General features: G+C 42.2%; 1 protein-coding gene and 1 pseudogene across 6 annotated transcripts in view; both read left to right on the top strand.

Moving 5' to 3' along the window:
- ACTR3B (actin related protein 3B) overlaps positions 1–23,651 on the top strand; it is an 86,080-nt gene that overhangs the window by 31,583 nt on the left and 30,846 nt on the right. For 2 of the 6 annotated variants that reach the window (XM_041752701.1, XM_041752695.1), the window contains 6 exons: positions 2,857–2,981; positions 3,836–3,946; positions 14,154–14,249; positions 15,842–15,949; positions 18,622–18,765; positions 21,917–22,090. In XM_041752701.1, coding sequence (XP_041608635.1) covers positions 3,875–3,946; positions 14,154–14,249; positions 15,842–15,949; positions 18,622–18,765; positions 21,917–22,090 — 594 coding nt within the window. In that variant the 5' untranslated portion in view covers positions 2,857–2,981; positions 3,836–3,874. Of the gene's footprint in view, positions 1–2,856; positions 2,982–3,835; positions 3,947–13,196; positions 13,275–14,153; positions 14,250–15,841; positions 15,950–18,621; positions 18,766–21,916; positions 22,091–23,651 lie in introns of those variants that run through there. The other 4 variants (XM_041752700.1, XM_041752698.1, XM_041752699.1 and 1 more) reach the window with 3 other exon arrangements.
- Positions 7,073–7,173, top strand: LOC121490219 (annotated as a pseudogene).

The following is a 23,651-nucleotide window of genomic DNA, read 5'->3' as shown; positions in this document are numbered from 1 at the left end:
TCCAGGGATTCCGGCTGTATTTAGTGAGAGCAGCAGAAAAATATGTTAACTCTATCCTTGCAGAAGCAGAAGTCCAAGTTTAATTAATTTTGTAGATAATATATTCATATACCATGAAAGTTAAATGGTATAACAGGATACACACAGAAAATTAACGTCTCCCACTAACTTCCCCTCTTAGATAACAATGGTCGTTTCTGGTTTCTTGTGTGTTCTTTCTGAGATAATCTGCACATACCAGCAGGTATACACAGACATCTTTCATGCATATCCACTGTTTTGCACCTTGTGTTTTTTCTCATAACACCACACCTTAGTGATCCTTTTAAAATAAATATATGAAGACCTGCTTCATTTTTCCCCATGGCTATATTATATTCCATTGTGTGGAGAGGCCACCTATGTGTAACCAGTTGACTCCATTATTTGTTATATTCATTGTCTTCCGATCTCAGAGTCTTCCCTACTCACACCTGAGTCAGGGTCTGTTACCATATGTTGCGGAAGGCTGGAGATTGCTGCTGGGGTGACGTGGCCTTACTCTGCAATGAGTCACACAATCTGAATACTCATAGATAGTCTTTGATAGCTACTCTCTTAGACACAGTTCTCTGTCATGTTCTTAAGGACTGTTTGGACCACATCTTGCTTTTCATGGGCATAAACAAAAGATGTTGAATATAAGCTCTGTATACCTTTATTCTGTTTCATGGATTCAGTTGCTTCATGTATAATAGTTAATAATGTTTAAAAGAAGTATACTTTATGGTTTTTAAAATTTTTCTTATTTCTGATGGCCACTAAAACATAGATCTGCTATGATCTGGGGCCAGAGTACTTTGTTGTTGTTGTTGTTTTTAAAGATTTTATTTATTTATTCATGAGAGACACACAGAGAGAGGCAGAGACATAGGCAGAGGGAGAAGCAGGCTCCCCATGGGGAGCCCAGTGTGGGATTCAATCCCAGGACCCCGGGATCACGACCTGAGCCGATGGCAGATGCTCAGCTGCTGAGCCACTTAGGCATCCCAAGGGCCAGAGTACTTTGATTGCCTTTTTCGGAAGGATAAGATTTACCTTGTTTTCATTTAGGTTTTTGAGTGTGGTAGTGTCACCTCACAAAGTTTGGCATTTTTTCCCTCAAGGTGGTGATTTTTTTTGTGGTTAATATATTGCCCCCAAATTCTTGGTAAATTTGAATGATGTCATGAATTGCAGAATCTTTTTGCCCTTGTCTCTTCACAATTTTTTATTTTGACTTGGCAGTTTAATTCTAAATTCATGCATAATTAAGTTTGATCTTGCCCAGAGGATAGAATCTGTCACTTGTACTGGCACACTGCATGAAGACTTTGAGGTCTGCTTCAAGCCATCTTGCTAGGGGCCCTTTGTAATACATGATGTGTGCATCAGATGGTTCTTTTTTTGGGGGGGGGGCATCAGATGGTTCTGTGTGAGGTCTGTCCCTGTGCCATTGAGTGGCGTGGTCAGTTTTTGGAGGTCGTTTTGTTTGTTTCTACAGATCGCCTCAGTCAGGTAGGGCCCATCAGACTTTTCTGCCCTGTTGCCAGCCTCAGGGCTCTGGACATGCTCACTGGCTCTGACATGAACACACTCACTAGGCTCTGCCCCTGGCATTTTCACACCACACCTGCTTCTTCAGTCTTGCAGAAATCCTGTCCCTTACATTTGTGCCCCCTTTTGTAACTCAGAAGCTTTGAGTCCAAACGTGGCAGTGAGTTGGAGTGAGGAAAGGAGGTGGTTTCTTTCCTGGACCTTTTCCTTTTCACCTCTTCCACCTGCTACTGCAAACAATGCCTTTCTGAGGAAAAGAATTCAAATTCACTTGTATATCTTTATTGTGATTCTTCATTTGTAATAAATTGGGGATTTCAGATAGTCTGCTTTAAAAATAATTTGGAATAAATTTGATGAAGATGAGTTAATGGGAGCTCAGCGGTTAGACCAGAGGTTAGGAATTTATTTATTTGAGATAGTGAGAGTGAGCACAAACAGGGAGAGGGGCGAGGGAAAGGGACACAGACTCCATGCTGAGCAGGAAGCTCAATCCCAGGACGCTGGGATCATGACTTGAGCCAAAAATAGACGCTTAACCAATTGAGCCACCCAGGTGCCCAGGAGTTAGGAATTTAAATGGAGAATTGAATCTTTGTGAAGCTTCTACATTTCATTAGATGTTAAATTCTAGAGTGGAGTCCTGTGTATTTATTTACTAATTATATTCCCAAATGTCAAGGTTAATCTCTTATTACGATAATGTATCATAAAAACATTGATATGTTTACCTAATACAGCTGTTTGATTATTGTACTTTTCACAATGGATATTCACCACCAATCTCTTTATTTTCCTACTAAGGTAATCAGTTATCTTTCTATAATAAGATTAAAAATACATATTTTAAATCTGTCTGATACAGAGTTTTGGTAAAATGACTTGTGTATAGGTATTATTTTTCAGTTTTCTCTTTTTATCATATCTTTAACTTTGTCTACTTCTGTATTGTATTTTAAAATTTGGAGCCTATAATACAGTCCATGGGCATTTCATTTACTATCTTGAAGGATTTCTCTAGGTGAAAGTAAGAGATTTAGTGATGTCATTTCTGTCTGATTAAAGGCAGATCAGCTAAGTTCCTTTGTACCATTTTAAAAATAACACTGCAACATAAAACTCGTTCCTGTATTTTATGTACTCATTGATATTGTCTTTTCTGTGAACTGCCTCCACCCCCAATAAAACCCTAACATTGAAAATGTGCTTGTACATACATGGGTATTATATTATCCTTTAATGTGAATAGTGATGGACGTCTTTGTGCCTTTTTTTTTTAAGGTATTGCCATCAGAGAGTCGGCAAAGGTAGTTGATCAAGCCCAGAGAAGGGTGTTGAGGGGAGTCGACGACCTGGACTTTTTCATAGGGGATGAGGCCATAGATAAGCCCACGTATGCCACGAAGGTGAGCTCCTCAGAGGAATTTACTTCTTTAACTGTGTAGCCAAGAGCAGAGCAGTAGAATGAATAATGCAGAATGGCAGATTATCTAGAAATTGTACTTTATGGGCTATGGGTATATTTTTATTTTTTTAAAGACTTTATTTATTCATGAGAGAGACAGAGAGAGAGAGAGAGGCAGAGACACAGGTAGAGGGAGAAGCAGTCTCCAAGGAGGGAGCCTGATGTGGGACTTGATCCCAGGTCTCCAGGATCACACTCTGGGCTGAAGGCAGCGCTAAACCGCTGAGCCACCCAGGCTGCCCTATATTTTTTATTCTTATGTTTTAAAAGAAGGTTTGTTGTTTTTGAATGGGGTATTTTTGATGCAGGGGATCCAGTGAACTTACAGAACTCTGGAAGGTAGAACTAACACAGGCAGTGCTGGGTTACGCGGAAGCAAGATCTGCTCCTGTGGAAAATTTCAGGTTGATTAATTAACCTGTCAGATATGGGAAGTTACAGATTGGTTAATTTAGGGAAAAAAAAAAAAAAAGGACAAAAATTAAGTAGACATTTGTTCTAGAAAAAAAAAAGCTCCAGATTGAAGTGCGCAGTGGATGGTGTGCACTTTTCCATCTGTTACCCACAGTAAAGATGGTTCTTCATGCTTAGAGGTGAGCACAGTAGAGTATCAACTGTAGTATAGTGAATGTTTCTGCTAATGTGCCTCTTGTTTCTTCCCATGAATGAGCATCAGTGCCTGTGCACCAGGCTGTGCTGCCTACCAGGCCAGCCTGTCCTGGGCCAGCGTTGTTGGGCTCCTGCTCTTACTGCTTTGAGCTCAAGCTTGACGTATTCTGCTCTCTCTTGCCATAGTGGCCAATAAGACATGGAATTATTGAGGACTGGGATCTTATGGAAAGGTTCATGGAACAAGTGATTTTTAAGTATCTTCGAGCTGAGCCTGAGGATCATTACTTTTTAATGGTGAGTAACTGCAGCTAAGAGGACTATATCCCTCAATATTCCAAGTTACTTAGATATTATTTTTTCAGATTACTTAGATTGTATTTTTTATTCTTATTTATTTTTTAAATTTTTAAAGATTTTAAAGATTTTATTATTTGAGAGAGTGAGAAGGATAGTGAGAGCGAGCATGAGCAGGGGAGAGGGGCAGAGGGAGAAGCAGGCTCCTGTTGAGTAGGGAGCCCTATGCAGGACTGGATCCCAGGACCCTGGGATCATGACCTGAGCCAAAGGCAGACGCTCAACCACTGAGCCATCTTAGATTTTAAACTCAAGATATTCTTCTCTGGAGAGTTTTTAATTCTTGTTAAATCTATTTGTATGAATTGGGTGCTTTTTTGGCAAGTAACAGAAGGCTCAACAGAAGCGTCTAAAATCTGAGGGGGCTCATTGTCTCTCAGCACAGGAAGGCCAGAGTGGAGTGGTTCCGAGGCTGGGTACCCTAGGGCTCCAGTGGGGCTTCTTGTGTTGGTTTTCTGCAGGCCCCCAGGGTGACCACCCAAGCCCCCTTGTGCCACCTCTTGGTTTATATACTTTCAGAGGTTGAAGCACTTCGTAAGAATTAGGAGTCTCTTTTAGTTTATTTAATTTGTTTATTCTTAAGTAATCTCTACACTCTGTGGGGCTTGAACTCATGACTTTCGAGATCAAGAGGCTCATGCTCTTCCGACTGAGCCAGTTGAGCTGAGTTATGGGCCCTGATTACGGTACTTAATTGGTCTTGTTCAAATAAAACATTGCAGAAAAATGAGAAATGTCTCTTGGTTATAGAATCTTTTCTAGTTCTACCAACATTATGTGTTTCCTCCCATGAAATGTCCTTTTTAAGTTAAAATTAATTACATGTTCATAATACTTGCTTTAATATATATAAAGAGCAGTTGCATGTAACAGAAGCTGCATATTAAAACATACGTAATTTAGCTTTGGATTTTTTCCATGCAAGTATATTGTCGTCAAATGGTCCTAGATCCAATTACGTAATTCTTCCTAATGTTAAATATGGAGTGTTCTTTAGAATCATCAAACTTAAAATGTGGTAGCTATAAGGCTATTATGGTAGTTAGTGGAATCCATATATTTAATATCTATTTTAAAGCAAGTTCCTGAAAGTAGAAAGTGCTCTGATCTTTTTTCTGGTTGTACCTTCACAACTGGGAATTGCCAACTATGGGTCCTGTGTCCAGTGTTTTACAGGCCATTGTACATTTTCTACACTCTGTGTCTATAGTGGTTTATGTAAGATATTGGAGCCAGGAAACTGACACTGTCTGAGTGGCTTTGTCTTTATAGCCAAAACAAATCACAGATTCCCACCTGTCATATTTGGCATTTTTCCTTCTCCTGCACATCACATAACTACCTGTTGGATAGGATTTTAGGGCCAGGCATTGTGCCCAGCTGCTTCCTTCTGTCTGCCCTGGCTTGCTATGCTAGGAGCCATCCCTCTCACTCTAGGCAGAGCAGGCCTGTGGAGCAAACATGTACCACCAGGACGTAGCCACACAGGAAGTTTTTCCTAAAAGAAATTTTTTTCTGATTTAGCTGGCATAGATATAGGCCAGTAAGGTAAAAAAACCACTCGCCAGGAAGGAAATGGAGGTGTTTGCATATGGAAAAGCAAACTTTTGCCAAAAATGAGTATCTGTAATGAATGTTAAAAAAAAAAAATCAAGTTTATTAAATTGAAGATAAGAAAATATACTCTGTTCATTGTGCTTTCAATTCTGCAAGTCCATTTGTTGCAGGAGGTGCTTGAGGAAATGGTGAGAATGGTAAATTTCTTTCAGGTTTATACCCTTAATCATCAGTTAATAGGACAGTTAAAGGGAAGTAAAGCAAGAATAGAGATTTATGGCCAAGTCACAGAAGTTAATTGAAGACATTTACTGAACCGCTACATCAGACGAGAGGTTTTTGGTGTTAGGGAGTCTCAGAGGTATAGATTATAGGTCCCTCAGTAGCTCACAGAATTGTTCTTTCTGACTGCAGTGAGCAGACATCTGAACATACAGGGTGAGGATGAGCTCATTACAGCTTATATTTTTCAAGAAGTTTCAGAGACTCAAGTCAAATTGGTCATGTGGAATGAGCAGATAGCAAATGGGAACTGTACTCTTTTCAATACTGAGTTGCCCAGAGTTTAAAATAGAATCGTGTATTTTAAAGAATTGCAGTGCTTTTGAGTAGAAATTGAGTTATAACTTCAGAAGAGATTTGCAAATTTTTTGAATATGAATCAAGCAAGAATGAGCAAGCAGCACATGCTGCTCAAGAAGCCTGAGAAAAAGGAGCTCCAGTGTCCAAGAGCAGGGAGGATGGACATCCCAACTGAGAGGGTGGGGAGAGGGAGGGAGAGGCAGGGGGAGAGAGGTAAGGTGGGAAGGAGGAGGGAGAGAGAGAGAATCACCCATCTTCTGTCTTTTTGTTCTATTCTGGTTGCATACACATTATTGAGGACAGATCTTAGTCGGCTGAATGCTAACCTCCTGCAGAAACAGCCTCATAGCACGCTCAGAGATACTGTTTAAACCAGCTCTCTGTGCATCCTTAGACTAGTGAAGTTGAGACATAAAATTAATGGTCACACATGGTACTCCTGACTTGTTATAATAGTCTCCTTCCTGGTTCGCAGGATGATTTGGACCTGCTCGTCCAGTACAGTAGCCACCAGCCAGTGCAGAGCTTGACTTACTTGGGTTTGCTCAGTTAGTCACCACTGGCCATGTGCTTTCCAGATTCCAGTGTATTTTCCTCTCCCACTCTCCCTTTCTTGAGGATTTATGTTTTTAGAAAGGTTTCTTTATTGCCGTTATAGAGGCATATGGGAGTGGAGCAATATTAGGTACATGTGTTTATTTTGCCATCTTTATCTAGAAATATGGGTTAATTTTTATGGTACTGATTAATTATTCATTTCTAAATCAATACCAGATTATATTTTACCATTGTTATGGATAAAAACGTTTATTCGTGTGATGTTTTAATCATATGCTTCAGTATTTAAAGATAATAAAAACAATATTTGTATTTTAGATCTTGTTCTACATAATGTTGGGAAAGTTGTATTTAAATTGATCTGTGGTGGCTTTGGCAGAGTGTACACTAATGTGGTAATGATACAGGGAAGATTAGCATGGCCCCTGTGCAGGGATGACATGCAAATTCGTGAAGTGTTCCTATTTAAAATAAATAAATTGATCTCTTAAAGGAACAGCTACTGGTAGGAAGCATAGGAGAAATGGAGGATTGAGGAAGAAATGAATTTGTGATTATGTTTCTCAGAACCCTTGAGGATGTTGCCCTTAATGCTGAATTTGATTCAAGAACCAGGTGAACCTAATTATACTATAAACATTCCCTTAAATGGAATGCATAGATTTTAGTGTAAATTCTTCACAGGTGGTGAATTGTTTGGCAGCAAGTAATAGAAGTGTAAAAAACAGTCATTTAAACAAGTTAGAGGTTTTATTTTTCTTTGATAGAAATAGTAGGGAGGCCAGTGCTGGTATGGTAGTTCTCTGGTATTATTGGAGATCTCTGGGCTTCAGTATCTTGAGCATATGGCTTCTATTCTAAGGATGCCTCTTGATCACAAGTTGGCTACTGCAGCTCCAGTCATCACATCTGTATTCCAGGAGAGAAGGGTAAGGAGGAGTCTACTCCTTAAGTCCTAACTTTATAAGGAGCTTTCCTAGAAGCCATGCACTATCAGCTATTGCTTCTTATTGGCCTAAACTTGTTCACTTGGTCACCCCTGTCCACAAGGACGTGTAGGAAATGCTTTTCCTGTGGGCTCGTGGCCACCTCCTATCTATGAGTGATTGCTGTTTCGTCAGTGTGGCGGCGGGGAGAGTGGAGATAATGTGACCACAGGTGTGAGCACGGTGGCAAAGGTGGCAAAACAAGAATCTAGCTGTTTCTGAAACCTTGGCTGGATGCTGCCTGTGCAGAGAGCGCCACCTGCCCTGGGGAGCCCACAGGCCATGGTGTGGTTCCTCCTGTGCGGTGCGCTGTCCTGCCCCTGTTGCGTCTCCCCCGGGTGTAGATCTAGCAGCAGTCAGGAGGTTGTCTTGGGAGTTTCACTGAAACTTCCTACTATATGCTCTTGCATATAGTAGGAAGCTTCACCTGCTGTGGCAAGATTTTCTTCCTTTACAGAATTGTGGGCAGGATAATGTTCGGAGGCGCTCTCTGGGATGCTGCTTGGAATTCTTAACACCTGCCATCTTTCCATGTAACCCTTGCGCTCCCATGTGCAGATGATGCACATGCAGCACAGGCCCCATCTCTCCCCCTCCCTGCAAGGCTTCCATCTGTCTAGGGGAGGCTTCTTGTCTGAGTCTGGTGAGTGGTTCTGCTCTTTGTAGATGTTTACTATGTTTCCAGTTTCTTGATTTTTACTAGAAACTATCTTGGCACATACAGTTTCTACATTTAGAACATTTTTTTTTTCTATAACTCTGTGTTTGATTTTGGGGTATAGAAGTATTAATACCGTATGAGTCTTCAGCTTACCATCTCATGCTCTATCTGCAGTGTACAGAGGCCACTGTGCGCACTTGTCAGTGTTGGTTGGTACCATTTTTCATTATTTGATGTGATAAAGATTCGATTTGTTTTTAATTTGCATTTTTTGAGAACTTGGACCATAAACATTTTTTCACGCATGTATTAGTTTTATTTCCTCCCATGAGTTGCCATTCATGTTCTGTGCTCTTGTGCATTTCAGCATCGCTGTTGCTTCTCTCACAGCTGATTCCAATGAACTTTTTTCTTAGAATTCTTTTTTTTGTGATAGAAGGTACACACTGTAAATTTTATCATTGTAACCATTTTGGAATGTACAGTTTGGGGCATTAAGTACATTCACACTGTTGTGCAACCATCATTACCATCTCATCCAGAACTTCTCATCATCCCAAACTGAAACGGTCCCATTAAACACTCATCCCTGTCGCCATCTGCCAGCCCCTGGCCCTCACCCTGCTACCCTCCATATCTGTGAAATCTGACTGCTCCAGGGCCCTCACATACATGGAATCACATAGGGTTTGTCCTTCTGTCACTGGCTTCTGCCTCTCAGCCTGATGTCCTCCATGTTATAGCTGGTAACTGCATATTCTTCCTTTTTAGGACTGAGTAAGATCCCATTGTATGCATGTTTTGTTTGTCCTCTGAGCTCTTGCATATAGTAGGAAGCTTTTGTCAGCACCAGATGTGTTTTTCTCAGTTGATTTTTTTTCTTGCCTTTGTAGGCTATGTTTTTTTGAACATCTGTCACTTTAACATATATTAAACACAAATCTTTATCCATTTGGGGTTTATTTGGAACATGATTTGACACTGGACTTAAATCTTGGGAGCCAGAGTTCATCTGTAGGCTCACCTTTTGCTCCAGACCATATAGGGAGCTCTTACCTGGTGGGCAGGAAGCACTCCCTGACCTATGTGACCTGTGCTCATGCTCTTCAGACCTTTTAAACCTTTTCTCTCCCAATGCTGTCTCTCTTCCATTAAATGCCACCACCCCATTTTTTTAAACAAATTTATTATTACAAGTGCTTAGATTTCTGTTCCAGGTGAGAAAAAAAGTATAGAAAAAAAGTATAGATCTCTCTAGTCAATGTATGTTATTTCTGCTAGTATGAATAGCATTTTTTGACACTTATAGGTGAATTTCTTGAGTATGTGCTGAGTGCCCAGGCTTCACCCTCCAGTGTTTACACATATTAACTCATTTATTTAATTCCACCAACAACCTTGAGGTAGGTACATATTAGGCCCATTTTTCAGGTGGATAGGAAGTTCCTTAAGCAAGAGATATTGTAGCCAATATTGTTGGACTGCTGCCATTGATCATGTGCTTTAAATGAAAGAACTCTATAACAATAAACACTAACATTTATAGCATTAACCATGTGCTGGATACTTTACAGGTATTAACAAACTTACTTTCCACCCTTTGAGGTGGGCACTTCACATATGTAGTACAGTGTTGAGTGACTTTCACTTGATCTTAGCCAAAAGGCCCAGAAGTGATTGTTGAGTGATTTTCAGATTCCTTATTTACAACCTGCTTCTGCATATGATTTCATTATTTCTCTCCTGTGCTTTAAGATTGCTTTCTCTTTCCCTTCCAGGGAATACATTGATTCTAATTACAGTGATTAAAACTTCTTTGTGGCAGTGTGTTTGAGCTTTGTACCAGTTGCTGTGCAGGAGTCTACACCAGAGCAGGCAGCTGGTGGGTTGCTAGATTTGTTTGATGAGGTAATACATGCATAGAGCATAGAATTCAAAAGATGCAGAAGGATTTCCAGTGTAAATTATGTCCCCATCTCACCTCTGTTCTGGTTCCCAGACCCTCTTCCAAGAGGAAACCGCCTTTTTCCATTCTTAATAAGTTGTTTTTTTTCCAGAGGTAGTTGTATGCAGGCATATGGATTACACACAAACTCTTGTTTTATACGAATGGTAACAAAATATACAACTTGTACACCTTGTTTCCTTCCTTCCTTCCTTCCTTCCTTCCTTCCTTCCTTCCTTCCTTCCTTCCAAGATTTGTATTTATTTATTCATGGGAGAGAGAGAGAGAGGCAGAGACATAGGCAGAGGGAGAAGCAGGCTCCATGCTGGGAGCTCGATGTGGGACTCGATCCTGGGACTCTGGGATCATGCCCTGAGCCAAAGGCAGACCCTCAATCACTGAGCCACCCGGGCGTCCCTTGTTTTCTTTTTATTTAAGAAAATAAATATGTGACAAAAATGTTTTTAATGTGAAATTTACTCTCCTGATTTATTTTTTCATTTAATTTTATTTATTTGAGAGAGAGAGTGAGTGAGAGAGAGCATGACAGGGGAGGGGCAGAGGGGGAAGCAGACCCCTGGCTGAGCAGGGAGCCCGATTGGGGGGGGGGTGCTCCATCCCAGAACCCTGAGGTCACAACTTTTTTTTTTTTTTTTTTTAGATTTTATTTATTTATTCATGAGAGACCCAGAGAAAGAGGGGCAGAGACACAGGCAGAGGGAGAAGCAGGCTCCATGCAGGGAGCCTGACGTGAGATTCGATCCTGGGACTCCAGGATCACACCCTGGGCTGAAGGCCGGCGCTGAACTGCTTAGCCACCCAGGAATCCCGTGAGATCACAACTTGAGCAGAAGGCAGATACTTAACTGACTAAGGCACCCCTCCCCCTATCATTTTTAAACCTGTCTTTCGATAGTGTTAACTGTTCACATTGTTGTGAAGCAGAACTCTGGCCCTTGTCTGCTTTTGCAGAGCATCCTCCGAGCCTGTGGAATTCCCTGTTTCCCTCCCCAGACTCTGTTTTCTGAAGTTTTCGTTAAAAAATCACGGACACTGAAGAACACTTAAGAATGTAGACTACATGGAGACGCCTTTGTCTTTTCTTTAGCAGTTTATCATGGATTGTATTCAGATAGAGCTCATTCTTCCTAATTGCTGCACAGTGTTTTACATTATGGACATGGCATAAGTTACTTAATTGTTTCCTTCACAACGGCATTTAGGTTGTTTCTCATCCCCTAATATGCACAGTGCTGACCTTTGACCTCTCTGGAGCATCTTGCTTTAGATGGCTCTCTTACCTGCGGAATGTAATATGATTTTGTTTCATGGTCTTAGCTGAGAGACTTTTTTTCTTTTTAGTATGTGAGTTTCTCACTTGTGTGTGCTGAAGATTTTATTTTAGTAATAATAACTCACTTTCATTGAGCACAGTCCACATGCCAGGAGTTGATGTAAGCAGTTTGCTTTGACTCCATCTTTCCACCTCTGTGAGGTAGGTGCTAATTTCGTACAGAAAGAGAAAATCACTTTCCAAACAGTAAAATCGAGGGCTGGGGTTTAACCTAACTGCCAGGACTTCAGAGCTCTTGTTTGAACTCCATAGATCTGGCATGCTGCTCTGTGACAGACATGTTTGCTCTTTGATGAGCTATTTTACACTATGTTATACTTTCTGTGTTTAAAGTGTTTTATTTATGTATTTTTTAAAACTCTGGCTTGGTTTTCTCTTTGCTTTGTAGTGAGTATGTATGCTTTATAATAATTTGGTATTTTTAAAAACATTTTTCAGTGTAACTATGATTGTATATACTTACCCTGTATTTGTTTAGGGGTGATTAACTATTCCTGCTGTGATTAATGAGCAGTTTGGTACATTTCCAAAATATGGACATACGGAAATATGAATTTCCATATTTGGTACATATTCCATATTCCTTTCTTCTACCTTCTGCTTTTGGTTGGAGCTTGTTTTGATATCAACATTTATAATGTTATGTGTACTAATGCCTCTGATACCTAATCAGTCTAAAACAGTGTGTTTGATTCCATGATAAGAGGGTATCATTGTTTTTATATTCTCTCCTGTTACACCTTTCAGCTTGATATTATTTCTGCTGTTTTAATTTATAACATTTACATTCTGTTCTATAAATCCCAGAAAGGAGCAGTCTTTAGGTCTACATCCTAAATGGACTAATTGCTCACTGTAAGTCTTTGGCTGTAGTTTGTGCATTCTTCTTGTTTGGCCGAACTTTATCATCTAATAGAGTTAATTCACCAAGGGCTTCTCCAAGTTCTTGTATGTTTAAGGATGGTTTTCTTTTTGTAATGTGCTTGATTGGCAGTATGGCCAGTTGTAGAATTCTTGGATCAGAAGACTATAAGTATGACCCCAAGTGTTACATGAAGTCATGCCAATGGCTGGGGCCAGCTGTACTTTCCTCATTTGAAAGGTATCAAAGTCTGTGCAGACTGCTGTAACAAAATACCAAAGGGTGGGTGTCTTAACAGGCATTTGTGTTCTCACGGTTCTGGAGGCTTTAGGTCCGGGATCCCAGCGTTGTCAGGGTTGTGTCTGGTGAGGGCTCTCTTCCTGGCTTGCAGGTGGCCACCTTCTCGCTATGCACATGAGGTCTTTCCTCTGTGTTGATATGCAGAAACAGAGCTCTCAGGTATCTCTTCCTTGTCTCAGGAAGGCATTGGTGCTCTACTCTTACGCCCTCATGAAACCGTGGTCACCTCCTGAGAGGCCATGTCTCCAAATATGGTCACTTTGGGGGTTGGCTTCAACATAAGAATTTTGGGGACACAGTTCTGTCTATAATAAAGGGTAATGTGGACTTTTTTGCCAAAAGGCCCAGAGAATTTTCATTTATTCTTCTTTTTTTCTTTTTGCAGCTTTAAGTATGTGATGTATGTCCGTATTTATTGACATGGAAAAATGTTCACACCGTATTGCTGAATGACAAAAAGCAGGTTTATTTATTCTTTTTATCTTTCTATAATCCTCCTATTTGATTATGGGGATGATGATTTCAGAATAGATATTTGAAGTTTTCGAGCTGTTCTTGGTCTTGATTTGTATCTGCTTTTGCTTTGTCTTTATGTCTTTCTGGGCATGTGTGTTTTGTCTGTCGTTCGTTTTTCCTATTTTCTCTTTCCCCTCTCATTTCCTTTTAGCATTTCCATACGGTGTCTGGCTGGTTTCTGCGCACCCTTTCCTCACCTCTGAAGGGGAACAGTTCTTCCTGGACTCACTGTGTGTATGAGTTCAGGCTGGTTTGGGGACCGGGAGACCTCTGGGTGAAGCTCCCTTGCCTGCACTTTCCTGCCTCCTGCACTGAGGGCAGGTGGGGTTTGGGAGGCTCCTCAGGCTCTTCTGTTCAAACTGACCTTCTTGTTCCAAGCCAGGGCTGGCTGCTTTTGCTCCTCTGTGGAGAGCTCTATTCTTCGCCTGGGACTCAAGAGTCACTTGTGTTCCCTTTTAGTGTCTGTCTTCGCTTGTCTCGGTTGAGTTTTTTTCTGCCATTGGCAGCTTACTGCTGGTCTTTTCCATTTCAGGGTGTCGTAGGTGTTATGTTATTGAAGAAGGAATTTCCTTTTCTTGACTTGTTCTTGTTTTGGGGTGGTTAATAAGAGCAGAAATGTTTAGAGAGGTCTTTGCCATCTTAAAGCTTTTAAGACCTACCTGCAGCCAGATTTCTTTAATTAATCACTGTAAATGTACTCTATCTGTAAAATTAGGGAGTTGTACAGCATCTTAATTAACATGCTTTTAGGTTAATTTTTTTATGTCTCTGATGTAATTACAGGAAATTTGGGTGAACACTAAATATAGCAAATGTTTTCTTACAGACAGAGCCTCCACTGAACACGCCAGAAAACAGAGAATATCTTGCTGAAATTATGTTTGAATCATTTAATGTACCAGGACTCTACATTGCGGTTCAGGTAAAAACAACGTTATTTTTACAATTCCCAGCACACTTTAGCTGTCTTATAGTGGAAGAAACAAACGGTGATTCCAAGGGCTCTCCATGGGAGAGTTGGGCTGTGTGTGCTTTCTTCTCCCGCTCCCTCCACCCACACCGCACCCCATTTGGGTTTGAACTCAAATGCTGTAGAGAACATGTTCTGTGGTTTATGTTTTTATGTTTACACTGTCCGTACAGTGTACATACAATGGCTGCTTTCACATGCATTAAAATCTAATGTGTTTCCCTTTAGGTGACAAGATTGGGATGTAGATGTGGGTTTTTTTTTTTTTTTTGGCTTCTTTCACTCCTGATCATAATAGAGGAAAGATACTAAGGAGTCTATTTAAAAAGAAAATAAATGCCTTTAGGGGTTTATACTTGTAGGAGTCCCCCCGCCCCCCATGGATTTTGGACTCCTATGGTTCTGCGAACTTAGAGAACTTCCTTTGAAGTTACTTGTTCACAGTGTGGGGGTTTTTGTTGGTTTTGGCCGTGGTTATTTGTCTGTGATCCTATATAAAGGAATTGGCCGAAATTTAGGGGAATAATGAGATAGGTGCTTCCCAAAATGTGTTCTGCATCGTACTAATTCCTTTTAAAGAAAAGGAAGAGGAGTTGCATAGGAAAATAATTTGGGAGATCCCATGCATGGTAGCCTGCACGTGGTGGTTCTTAGTGAGTAGCATTAATTAGTAAAGGCCCTGAGAATGCCTGCATTGAAGAAATCTGTTTATTCCAACACTTCCAAATTTATTTAACCAGAAATCTCCTCTTCCCCTAGGTTATTTACATTGCAAGGAGTAGGGAGATACTTTAGAAAACACTGAACCACAGCCAAGTGCATCAAGGCTGCCTGGAGAGTGTTTTATATAAGTATGGATTCTCAGGCTTCATCTCAGACCAGGGTTTCCGGAACGGGCAGTTCCGGCAGTTCTCTGTGATGGAGGCTGTCCTGTGTGTTGCAAGATGTTTAACATTTCTGGCCTTTACCCCCTAGAAGAAGCACTACCACAAGCCTCCCCTTCCCTAAGTGACAATCCAGACTGGTTCGAGACATCACCAAAGATTCCCCGTGGGACGACATTGCCCCTGGCTGAGAACCGCTGCCCTAGTCCTACCAAATTAGAGTTTCTGGGTGTGAGGCCTTGTAATCTGTTTTGTTTGTTTGTTTTTTAATAAATTCCACAAGTGATCTTCTTACTGCAGCCCAAATAAATTCCACAAGTGATCTTCTTACTGCAGCCCATCTGTGGACCCACACTGGGAATGTTCCTGGTAGTTTACACATTAAAATCTTCTTACTCTGTAGTGAAAGTTCCTTTTTCATGGGCTTTCCTTTGTAAAAATTTGATTTATTTTATTGGAAACTTGACCCGTCCAGTTTCGGTAGACTAATTTGTGTGTTGTGCAATTTGGAATTTGAATTTGGGGAGGGCAGAGATGGAGGGTTGGGATGGTTGAGAGTTACTTGGACTGAGTAAGGAAGAACTATGGATGAGCCTGAGAAACAGCAGCAGACTTGGGAAATTTCTCTGTGTGCCAACGGTTTCTGGGTCTTCAATCCAGGCAGTGCTGGCCTTGGCTGCATCGTGGACATCTCGACAAGTTGGTGAACGTACATTAACCGGGATCGTCATTGACAGTGGGGATGGGGTCACTCACGCTATCCCAGTGGTAAGCAGGACATTCAATGCTTCACTCTCTGTAGGCCTCACCTAATTTTGAGGTAAGGGAAGAAATTAAAGAAAAAAACTCCTGTAATTAAATGCTTTAAATGTCATGGCTGTACTCAGAAAAGGTAATAAGTTTTAAACCCAGGTAGATGAGAAAAGACAGATGCCCTTTAACTGTGGCATTGGCAGTTTTAAATTTGTGGTGGCAAATGTCTGCAGGCAGGATGCCGGCCGTGGTTTGGACTCCGTGGCCTCTGCTTGCTTCTCCAGGGGTAGCGTCACCCGTGGAATTTTCCCGGCTTATATGCCGCACTGCTGGGGTCAATATCATCTCGGATCTAAGCTTGTTGGTGTGATGCACAATCATGTGAAGGATTCTCGCTGTGTTCTGTGACAGGATATGTATGGTTTTGACCACTTATGCTTTAGAGGAATTACTTCTTGTTTTTTAAAAAATGTATTCAAGAACGAAGAAGGAGAGACTGTACATTTTGACTTGCAGAATGCTCTGCAGTGTCACTTTTTGGTTTTAATTTTCAAAACATTATAGAAGTGATTTCTAATTCAGGCTTCAAGAGACATTTGTAGTCAGGAAGAAGAAAAACCACATTGTCCCATGCTCCCTCCTGGGGCCATGAGAGGGTTAGGGTGAGACGGGGGCAGGAGCCGATGACACCTGCAAATCTGAGCTGGGAGCACCTTCAGTCCCCTCTCAGCACACTTCCTCCTTTTATGTCATTGTGAAGTGTTAGTGCCACTTGATGTGTGATGTTGACTGGGAAATCCTGGCATCGGCCTTTGCTCTGAGGTTGTGCCCTCAAAGCTTAGTGCAGACCAAGCCCTGGGGGTACATGTTGGAGGGCCTGTTGATTGGCCCATCCCATGTCTTAAATGAGGAGAAGAAAACAAAACAGCTTTCACACCGTGTACGGGCCCACAGAGGAAGTGGTCCTAAAATTTTATCTGTTGTCTTTTTATCAGTTTTTTTCTGATTATAAAAATTACATTTGTTGTACAAAATTTGTATAAAACAGAGAAATGTGGAGAAGAAAATGATATGATCCATAAACCTGCCCAGAGAACCATACTATGCTTTTGTTTGGAGAGCTTTCCTGATTCTATTTCTTAGGTGCACACATATGCACATTTTAGGCAAAATTGGAATATTCTAAAGTCTACTTTTGTATCCTAATTGTGTAATAGGATCTTGAAATCATATTTTGCTTATTGACTTATCCCTAGTGTTTTTTCTTATGGTTAAATATTCTGTAAAGAAATATTTAATAATTGCATGATAGCCCATCATATAGGTATGGGGTGTAATTCACTCATTTGTTTTCCTATTGTTGGACGTGTAGGGTTTTTTTTTTTTTTTTTAATGTTTTTAATGCTGTGATGAAACCAATACTTAATACTGGTTAACTTCATTTTAGAAAATGTTACATGTAATGCATAGAAAATAATAATTGTGAGTAGTTTGTGTTAGCTAGTATTCTTGTGAGTTTAAGTTGATCATTTTATTTTAATAATTTGTGCATATCTTCTATTTCCATCTTAAAATATTTCACAAATATCTTGGACTCTTTGGAGAGGCCCAATCTTTTACTTCTAGAGTTCAGGTACATCAGAAAACACATGAGAGGATTTCAGGCACCTGTCCTGACAGCTTAACTGCTGACTGTGTTGTGTCTAGTGCTGGCATCATTAGCTCCGATCTGCCTGTGAGGTGAGGTGAGCTGGCAGCACAGAAGCCAGTGCTGTGATGTGGAACCTGGGGTGTCCCCTCTTTCTGCTGGACCCGTGGGAGGAAGCCCTCCACTCTGGCTACCAGCCCCCGGAGAGCAAGTGGGGTGTGGGCCCAAGCCTTGGCTTCCAAGCTGTGCCTTCAGGGCTGGTGAGAGCTGGGCTGGGGCAGCCTGTGCGTGAACTCCTGGCTGCAGTTCCCCTGCTGGCACCCTAGATGTGCAGCCAAGCCAGAGGGTCCCAACCCCTGACCAACGCTGGCCTCAGACAGCACAGGGCTTAGGCTAACTTAGTAGAGTTATGCCTCACGAGTGCACCTCTTGGTGCACTAAATGGGACCGCATAGCAAGTACCGAGTACATGCTCCCGGATGGTGCTACGTGCCTGCCTTACTCTTTCATTACATCCCCCTGTAAAGCACGTGCAGGACTATTTGCCCATATTGTGGGTGAAGGCCTTGGGTGACCTGGCTGACCCACTTGTCCGTGGTCACTCAGTCGTGGGACCAGGATTTGAACTCGGTTGTCTGAGTCTCATCCCTATGAACTTAACCAAATTGTTGACTGTTAAACAGAAGTAGGTTTATAACCAACTGGTTTAATAGTTTATAGGTAAAGCTTTTTCCTTTTTGTTAGAGGAACATAAAAGTCTCCTGCTCTGACAACATGACTTTTTGGAAATGAACTGGTTTTTCCTCTTTTTGTTCCTGATGTAACCATTTCAAGCCTTACGGAGAGTCTCAGGTTGTGTTCACAGAATGGTGTGGGCAGTTATTTGAAACAACCTCGGGCCCTGAGCACTGCTGCCCAGAGGCCCAGAGTGGGATTCTGTAAATGCTTGTTGTACCATGAGGGCCAGGAACCAGAGCCCTGGGAGCTCTTCCCTGCTGGAGTTACTCATTCCCATTGTTCTGCCTTCCTTCCTCCCCAGGCAGAAGGCTATGTCATTGGAAGCTGCATCAAACACATCCCGATTGCAGGTAGAGATATTACGTATTTCATTCAGCAGCTGCTAAGGGAGAGGGAGGTGGGAATCCCTCCTGAGCAATCACTGGAGACCGCAAAAGCCATTAAGGTAAAAACAGATGGGAAATGGGCCGGTTTGGGGGTGAGAGAGAAATGTTGTTTGGACACTTCCCCTTGCTACTGTCACCCCTGCTCCCACCTGCCCTCCCCTTCCCTCCCCTCCCCTTCCCTCCAGAGAATGTGGGTTGTACTCTGTTTACCACTTGAGTTGAGGGGCTGAAAGCCTCAAAGCTTAGCCTTTTCCTGTAAATGTAAACACTGTAGAAGTTCCAGCTGTAAGTGAGGACAGCTTGGTAGCTGGCATTGAGCACAGGTGCACGGAGTAGGGCATCATTTAATTGGATGGAACCTTCAGGTAGTGGAGGGCACCTTCCCTCTGGGCTTCACGTCTGGACTAAGGAGCCAGCACCAGCACCAACAGTATTGGGAGTTCTGCAGTCAGTCAGTACCCAGGCTGTGGTCTAGCACCTGTTGTGTGAGGTTCTGTGCCCTGAGAATTACAGGGGAGAGTGATACTGTTCTTAAATCTGAAGTTGTTAAACAAAAACCATCTGTATTTCCTAGACTCTGGTTATTCAGCTGGAGAAGTTACAGGAAGTTTTAGAATTTAAATCCGTACGATTAGAAGAAAAATGGCTCATTGGTTCTTATTTAAAAGGTCTATTTGACCTGACCCATCAGTTTAGTCTTTTTTTTTTTAATTTTTATTTTTGAGAGAGAGAGAGAGAGAGAGAGCAAGAGAGAGCACAAGCAGGGGTAAGAGGGAGAAGCAGACTCCTTGCTGAGCAGGGAGCTGGATATGGGGCTTGGTTCCAGGACTCTGAGGTCATGACCTGAGCCAAAGGCAGGTGCTTAACCGATGCCATCCAGGTATCCCCTGATGGACCCTTTTTGAAGTAACTTCTCTTTCTAGGTTTCAGAATCAGGACAAATTATTTTTTTAGCCAAAATGCAAGAGATTTTTAGTAATGCAAAAATAATTATCATGGGCATGAAGAGGAGAGGGTCTTGTTTGTTTTTAGAGAGAAATGTAATTGTGAGGTGTGACATGTGATCATGAGCATCTCCCATGTCATGAAGGCATGCTTGCTGAGCACAGTGGAATTTAAGGGGAGGCCAGCCTGAACCCCCTTCCCTCCCATTGAAGTACCAGTAATAGGCAAGTTGGAAGAAAGTCACCAGAGAGGACTCCCACGTTTTGCATACCACTCTTGGTAAAAACAGTGGTACTTTTAGGACAGGGTCACTGGGATAGGCCAGGGTTCCTGCTAGTAGGGTGGCCAGCTGCCCCAGTGTCCCTGGGACTGGAGTGTCCAGGATTGAGTACTTCCAGGGCTAGAACAGTTTGCCCTGAGCAAACCCGAGAGCAGAGTTTAACAGAAGTATTATAAGACTTTGTTTTGAGACCAAAATATTTCCCAAGATTTTCCCCTTTTCTGTGCCTTTCTTCAATGAAAGAGATTTGGATATTTGACCCATGTTCCTTCATTACCTGTATCTATTACTGATGTGAATCAGGATCAGACTTCTTTTCCTGACATTCAGGGGCCAGTCTGGTGAGCATGAGAGTTCCATTTTTAGTCAAGATTTCTGAGTGAAATGACATGTGCATCCTGGTCCCTGTGACAATATTTACTTTACTCACAGGCTGTCTGGGGTCCAGTTGTGATTCTGAAATTGCCATTTAAGTTATGACCACGTCCTGCTCAGGTGTGAAGGCCGGGAGTCTTCCCATACCCTCCAGATGAGCTATGCTGGTCCGGTTGTGTGGATTAGCCCAGCATTTGTTGTCGCCTCTCAGCTTCCTGTAAGGGAAGAGATCCTGGAAAGAGGATGGTATCCCAGTGCTGTGTGGCTACTGTGGCCATCTCCCATGCTCATGGGCAGGCCTGAGGCCGTGGAGCTCATGGCACACCATCCTTGCAGCATGAGTCCAGAATTTAAGACTCACACTGCCACACTGCACCTGGCTTTCCTACGGCATTTCGTGCCATCGGTTGAGCAGTTGAGATGCCATGAGGAACCGACCAGGCCTCTGACAGCTGAACGTCCTTGTCTCCAGCTTGGTAGATTTAACGTTGTATTGACTGATTCACCGTCTCTAGCATTAGGGAACCCAACGTGGTAACACACCTTGCCTTCTGGTCGTCTAATTCTGCTAGAGTATATTAAGGATGGTATTAGAATATGTTTTGGGGATTCTAAAACACTTTGAACTTAATATGAGGAAAACACCTGCTGAGGAACTTCCAAAATGTGTAATGAGCACCAGCTGTGTGCCTGACACTGTGCCAGGTGTTGAACAGCCCACGTGGCTCTACCCACAGGAAGCTTACTTTCAGAAGCTGGTACCCAAGTGCCACCTGTTGGTTTGCTGAGGTTAGCTGTGAGGACAAATGGCACAGCCGGAGATTCCCAATTGAGCATTACAAGACGCTGAGGGAATGCTGTGTACGTTTCAGGTTGGCCGCTAATGCCAGGATGAAGATTATCCACAGGTTCTCTCTCTCTCTCTTGCAGCAGCATATAGGACCCCCAGTCCTCCTGGCTACATCTGACTTTACTATTTTTTCAGTGGCATCTATCACCTTATACTGTGTCATTTACTTATTTATTATGGCCGTTGCTTATTGTTCAGCTCTCAGAGTGTGTGCTCCTGGGGTCAGGAATTTGTGTGTATGCTTGTCCCTTTGAACCTCCCGTGTGCCTAGGCACCCAGTAAATACTTGTCACAGAGCCCATGGCTGTGCCGTGTCAGATTGCATGGCAGGTTAACAGCCACATCATTGGTGATGGGCATCAGGATTAGTCTACTGCACTCAGCGCGGGTCTGCCGGTCCAGAGAGGGACAGCAGTGAGTGCCTGGGTCAGCACCATGGGGGACCCCAGAGGCGTAAGGAAAGATGACAGGAGACAGGACATTTGGTAGACATGTTTAGACATTGTTTCAGATGAAATGGCAACAAAATCTAATAGAGGAAGGCTGAGATTTCTAGCTGAGTTGCAAAGAAAACAGACTTGCATGTCCAGAATCAAAGCCCAGTCCTGTCTGCTGTGAAAGACAACATAGTGGGAGGCCTGATAACATGTCCACACTGGAGTTCTGCTGTGTTTAATGCTTGGGGTCACTGGGTATTTGTTGGAGGGAAGGCACTCTGCCTCATTAATCCTTTGTGACGTCTTTGTGTTCCTGGCTGCAGGAGAAATACTGTTATATTTGCCCTGACATAGTCAAGGAATTTGCCAAGTATGATGTGGATCCCCGGAAGTGGATCAAGCAATACACGGGTATCAATGCAATCAACCAGAAGAAATTCATTATAGATGTTGGCTATGAAAGATTCCTGGGGCCTGAAATTTTCTTTCACCCAGAGGTAAGGGGTTTGCCTTTTGAGTTTGCCAAAGTAAGGCATGCGTGGAGCAATACTGCCACCTCATGTGCGTTGAGATCAGCGCTGGGTGCAGGCCTGTCCTGAGGAAGACTGGCGTGCGCGTGGGTGCTGTGCGAGCAACATGGCGCCCTCGTGTGGTCTGTCTGTCTGGCTGTTACAGTTTGCATCTGCACAGACATACCTGATAGTTAAATAGTGATCCATCATACATACCATGGGTGGTTGGGAAGAGTAATAGAAGGTAATGGAATTACAATCAGTCTCACATGAATATGAAAATTAGTTAGTCTCAGGGACCAAATGAAAGTTGCCTCATTCTTAAAAAGTGGGGTCACATAGAATCTTTCCCTCTTTTGTGACCATCCTTTCTAATGCCAGTTTCTAACCCAGGACAGTTGGTCCTGCAGGGCAGTTAGAGCTTCTGTCCGAGGAGGACCAGCCTTTCCACTAGTTACATTATCTCCAAGAATTACAGATGTCATCATTTTGACTATCAGTCACGAAGAATGATTACTTTTGCAGGATCAGTAATTATGAGGCAACATTTTAAGTTTTATTTGTATTCTGGTGGAAGTGGCACAAATGTCTGAGTTACTGTAATCTAATAACATGCTCGTTCACCTGTGCCTTTGGTGATACTGACTTAAAACAGACATAAAACTGAAGGTGTCTGGTGAACAGCCAGAGAGTAACTAAATGTTACCTTCCTCCCTTGAGTCTAAAGTACCTTAAAGCTTTTCTTGATTTTTAACATGTGCTTAAATGTAATTGAATTGTTTATACTTTAGCATATTCAGCTTATAGAATTAAGTATAAGGTTGTTCACTCAGTAGCTTGATCATGACCATGTCCGTTGCCTCATTTTAAAGCTTTTGTCATCAGGTCGGGGGCACCTGGGTGGCTCAGTTGGTTGTGTCTAACTCTTGATCTCAGCTTAGGTCTTGATCTCAGGGTCATAAGTTCTGAGGTCAGGTCGTGAGCTGGGTGTGGAGCCTGCTTTTAAAAAAAAAAAAAAAAAAAAAGCCACCATCATCAGATATGACACCCCTCCTCTGATCTCCTAGCCCACCACACTGATCTTTCGTTGACTGTGGTTTTTGTTTTTGTTGTTATATCTTGGCTAATTTTTTTTTTAAGATTTTATTTATTTATTTATTCATGAGAGACACAGAGAGAGAGAGAGAGAGAGAGAGAGGCAGAGACACAGGCAGAGGGAGAAGCAGGCTCCATACAGGGAGCCCAATGTGGGACTCGATCCCGGGTCTCCAGGATCACGCCCTGGGCTGAAGGCGGCGCTAAACCCCTGAGCCACCCGGGCTATCCTAATTTTTTTTTCATAATGTGTATATTCATAAGCATTTTCATTATGTACTCATGGTGTTTCTCCTTATATATGCACACCATGCACAGGCTTTTATAGTCTCTTATCAGCATGATATACCATGTATTCCTTTTTTTTTTTTTTTTTTTACACCATGTATTCCTAATGCAGGGCTGGTCTCTGTTCAATTTGATGATTTCCCTTCACTAAACCCACCCATCT

This window comes from Vulpes lagopus, chromosome 4 (genome assembly GCF_018345385.1).
Source record: "Vulpes lagopus strain Blue_001 chromosome 4, ASM1834538v1, whole genome shotgun sequence".
NCBI lineage: Eukaryota > Metazoa > Chordata > Mammalia > Carnivora > Canidae > Vulpes > Vulpes lagopus.
This window is presented reverse-complemented; position numbering and strand designations above follow the sequence as displayed.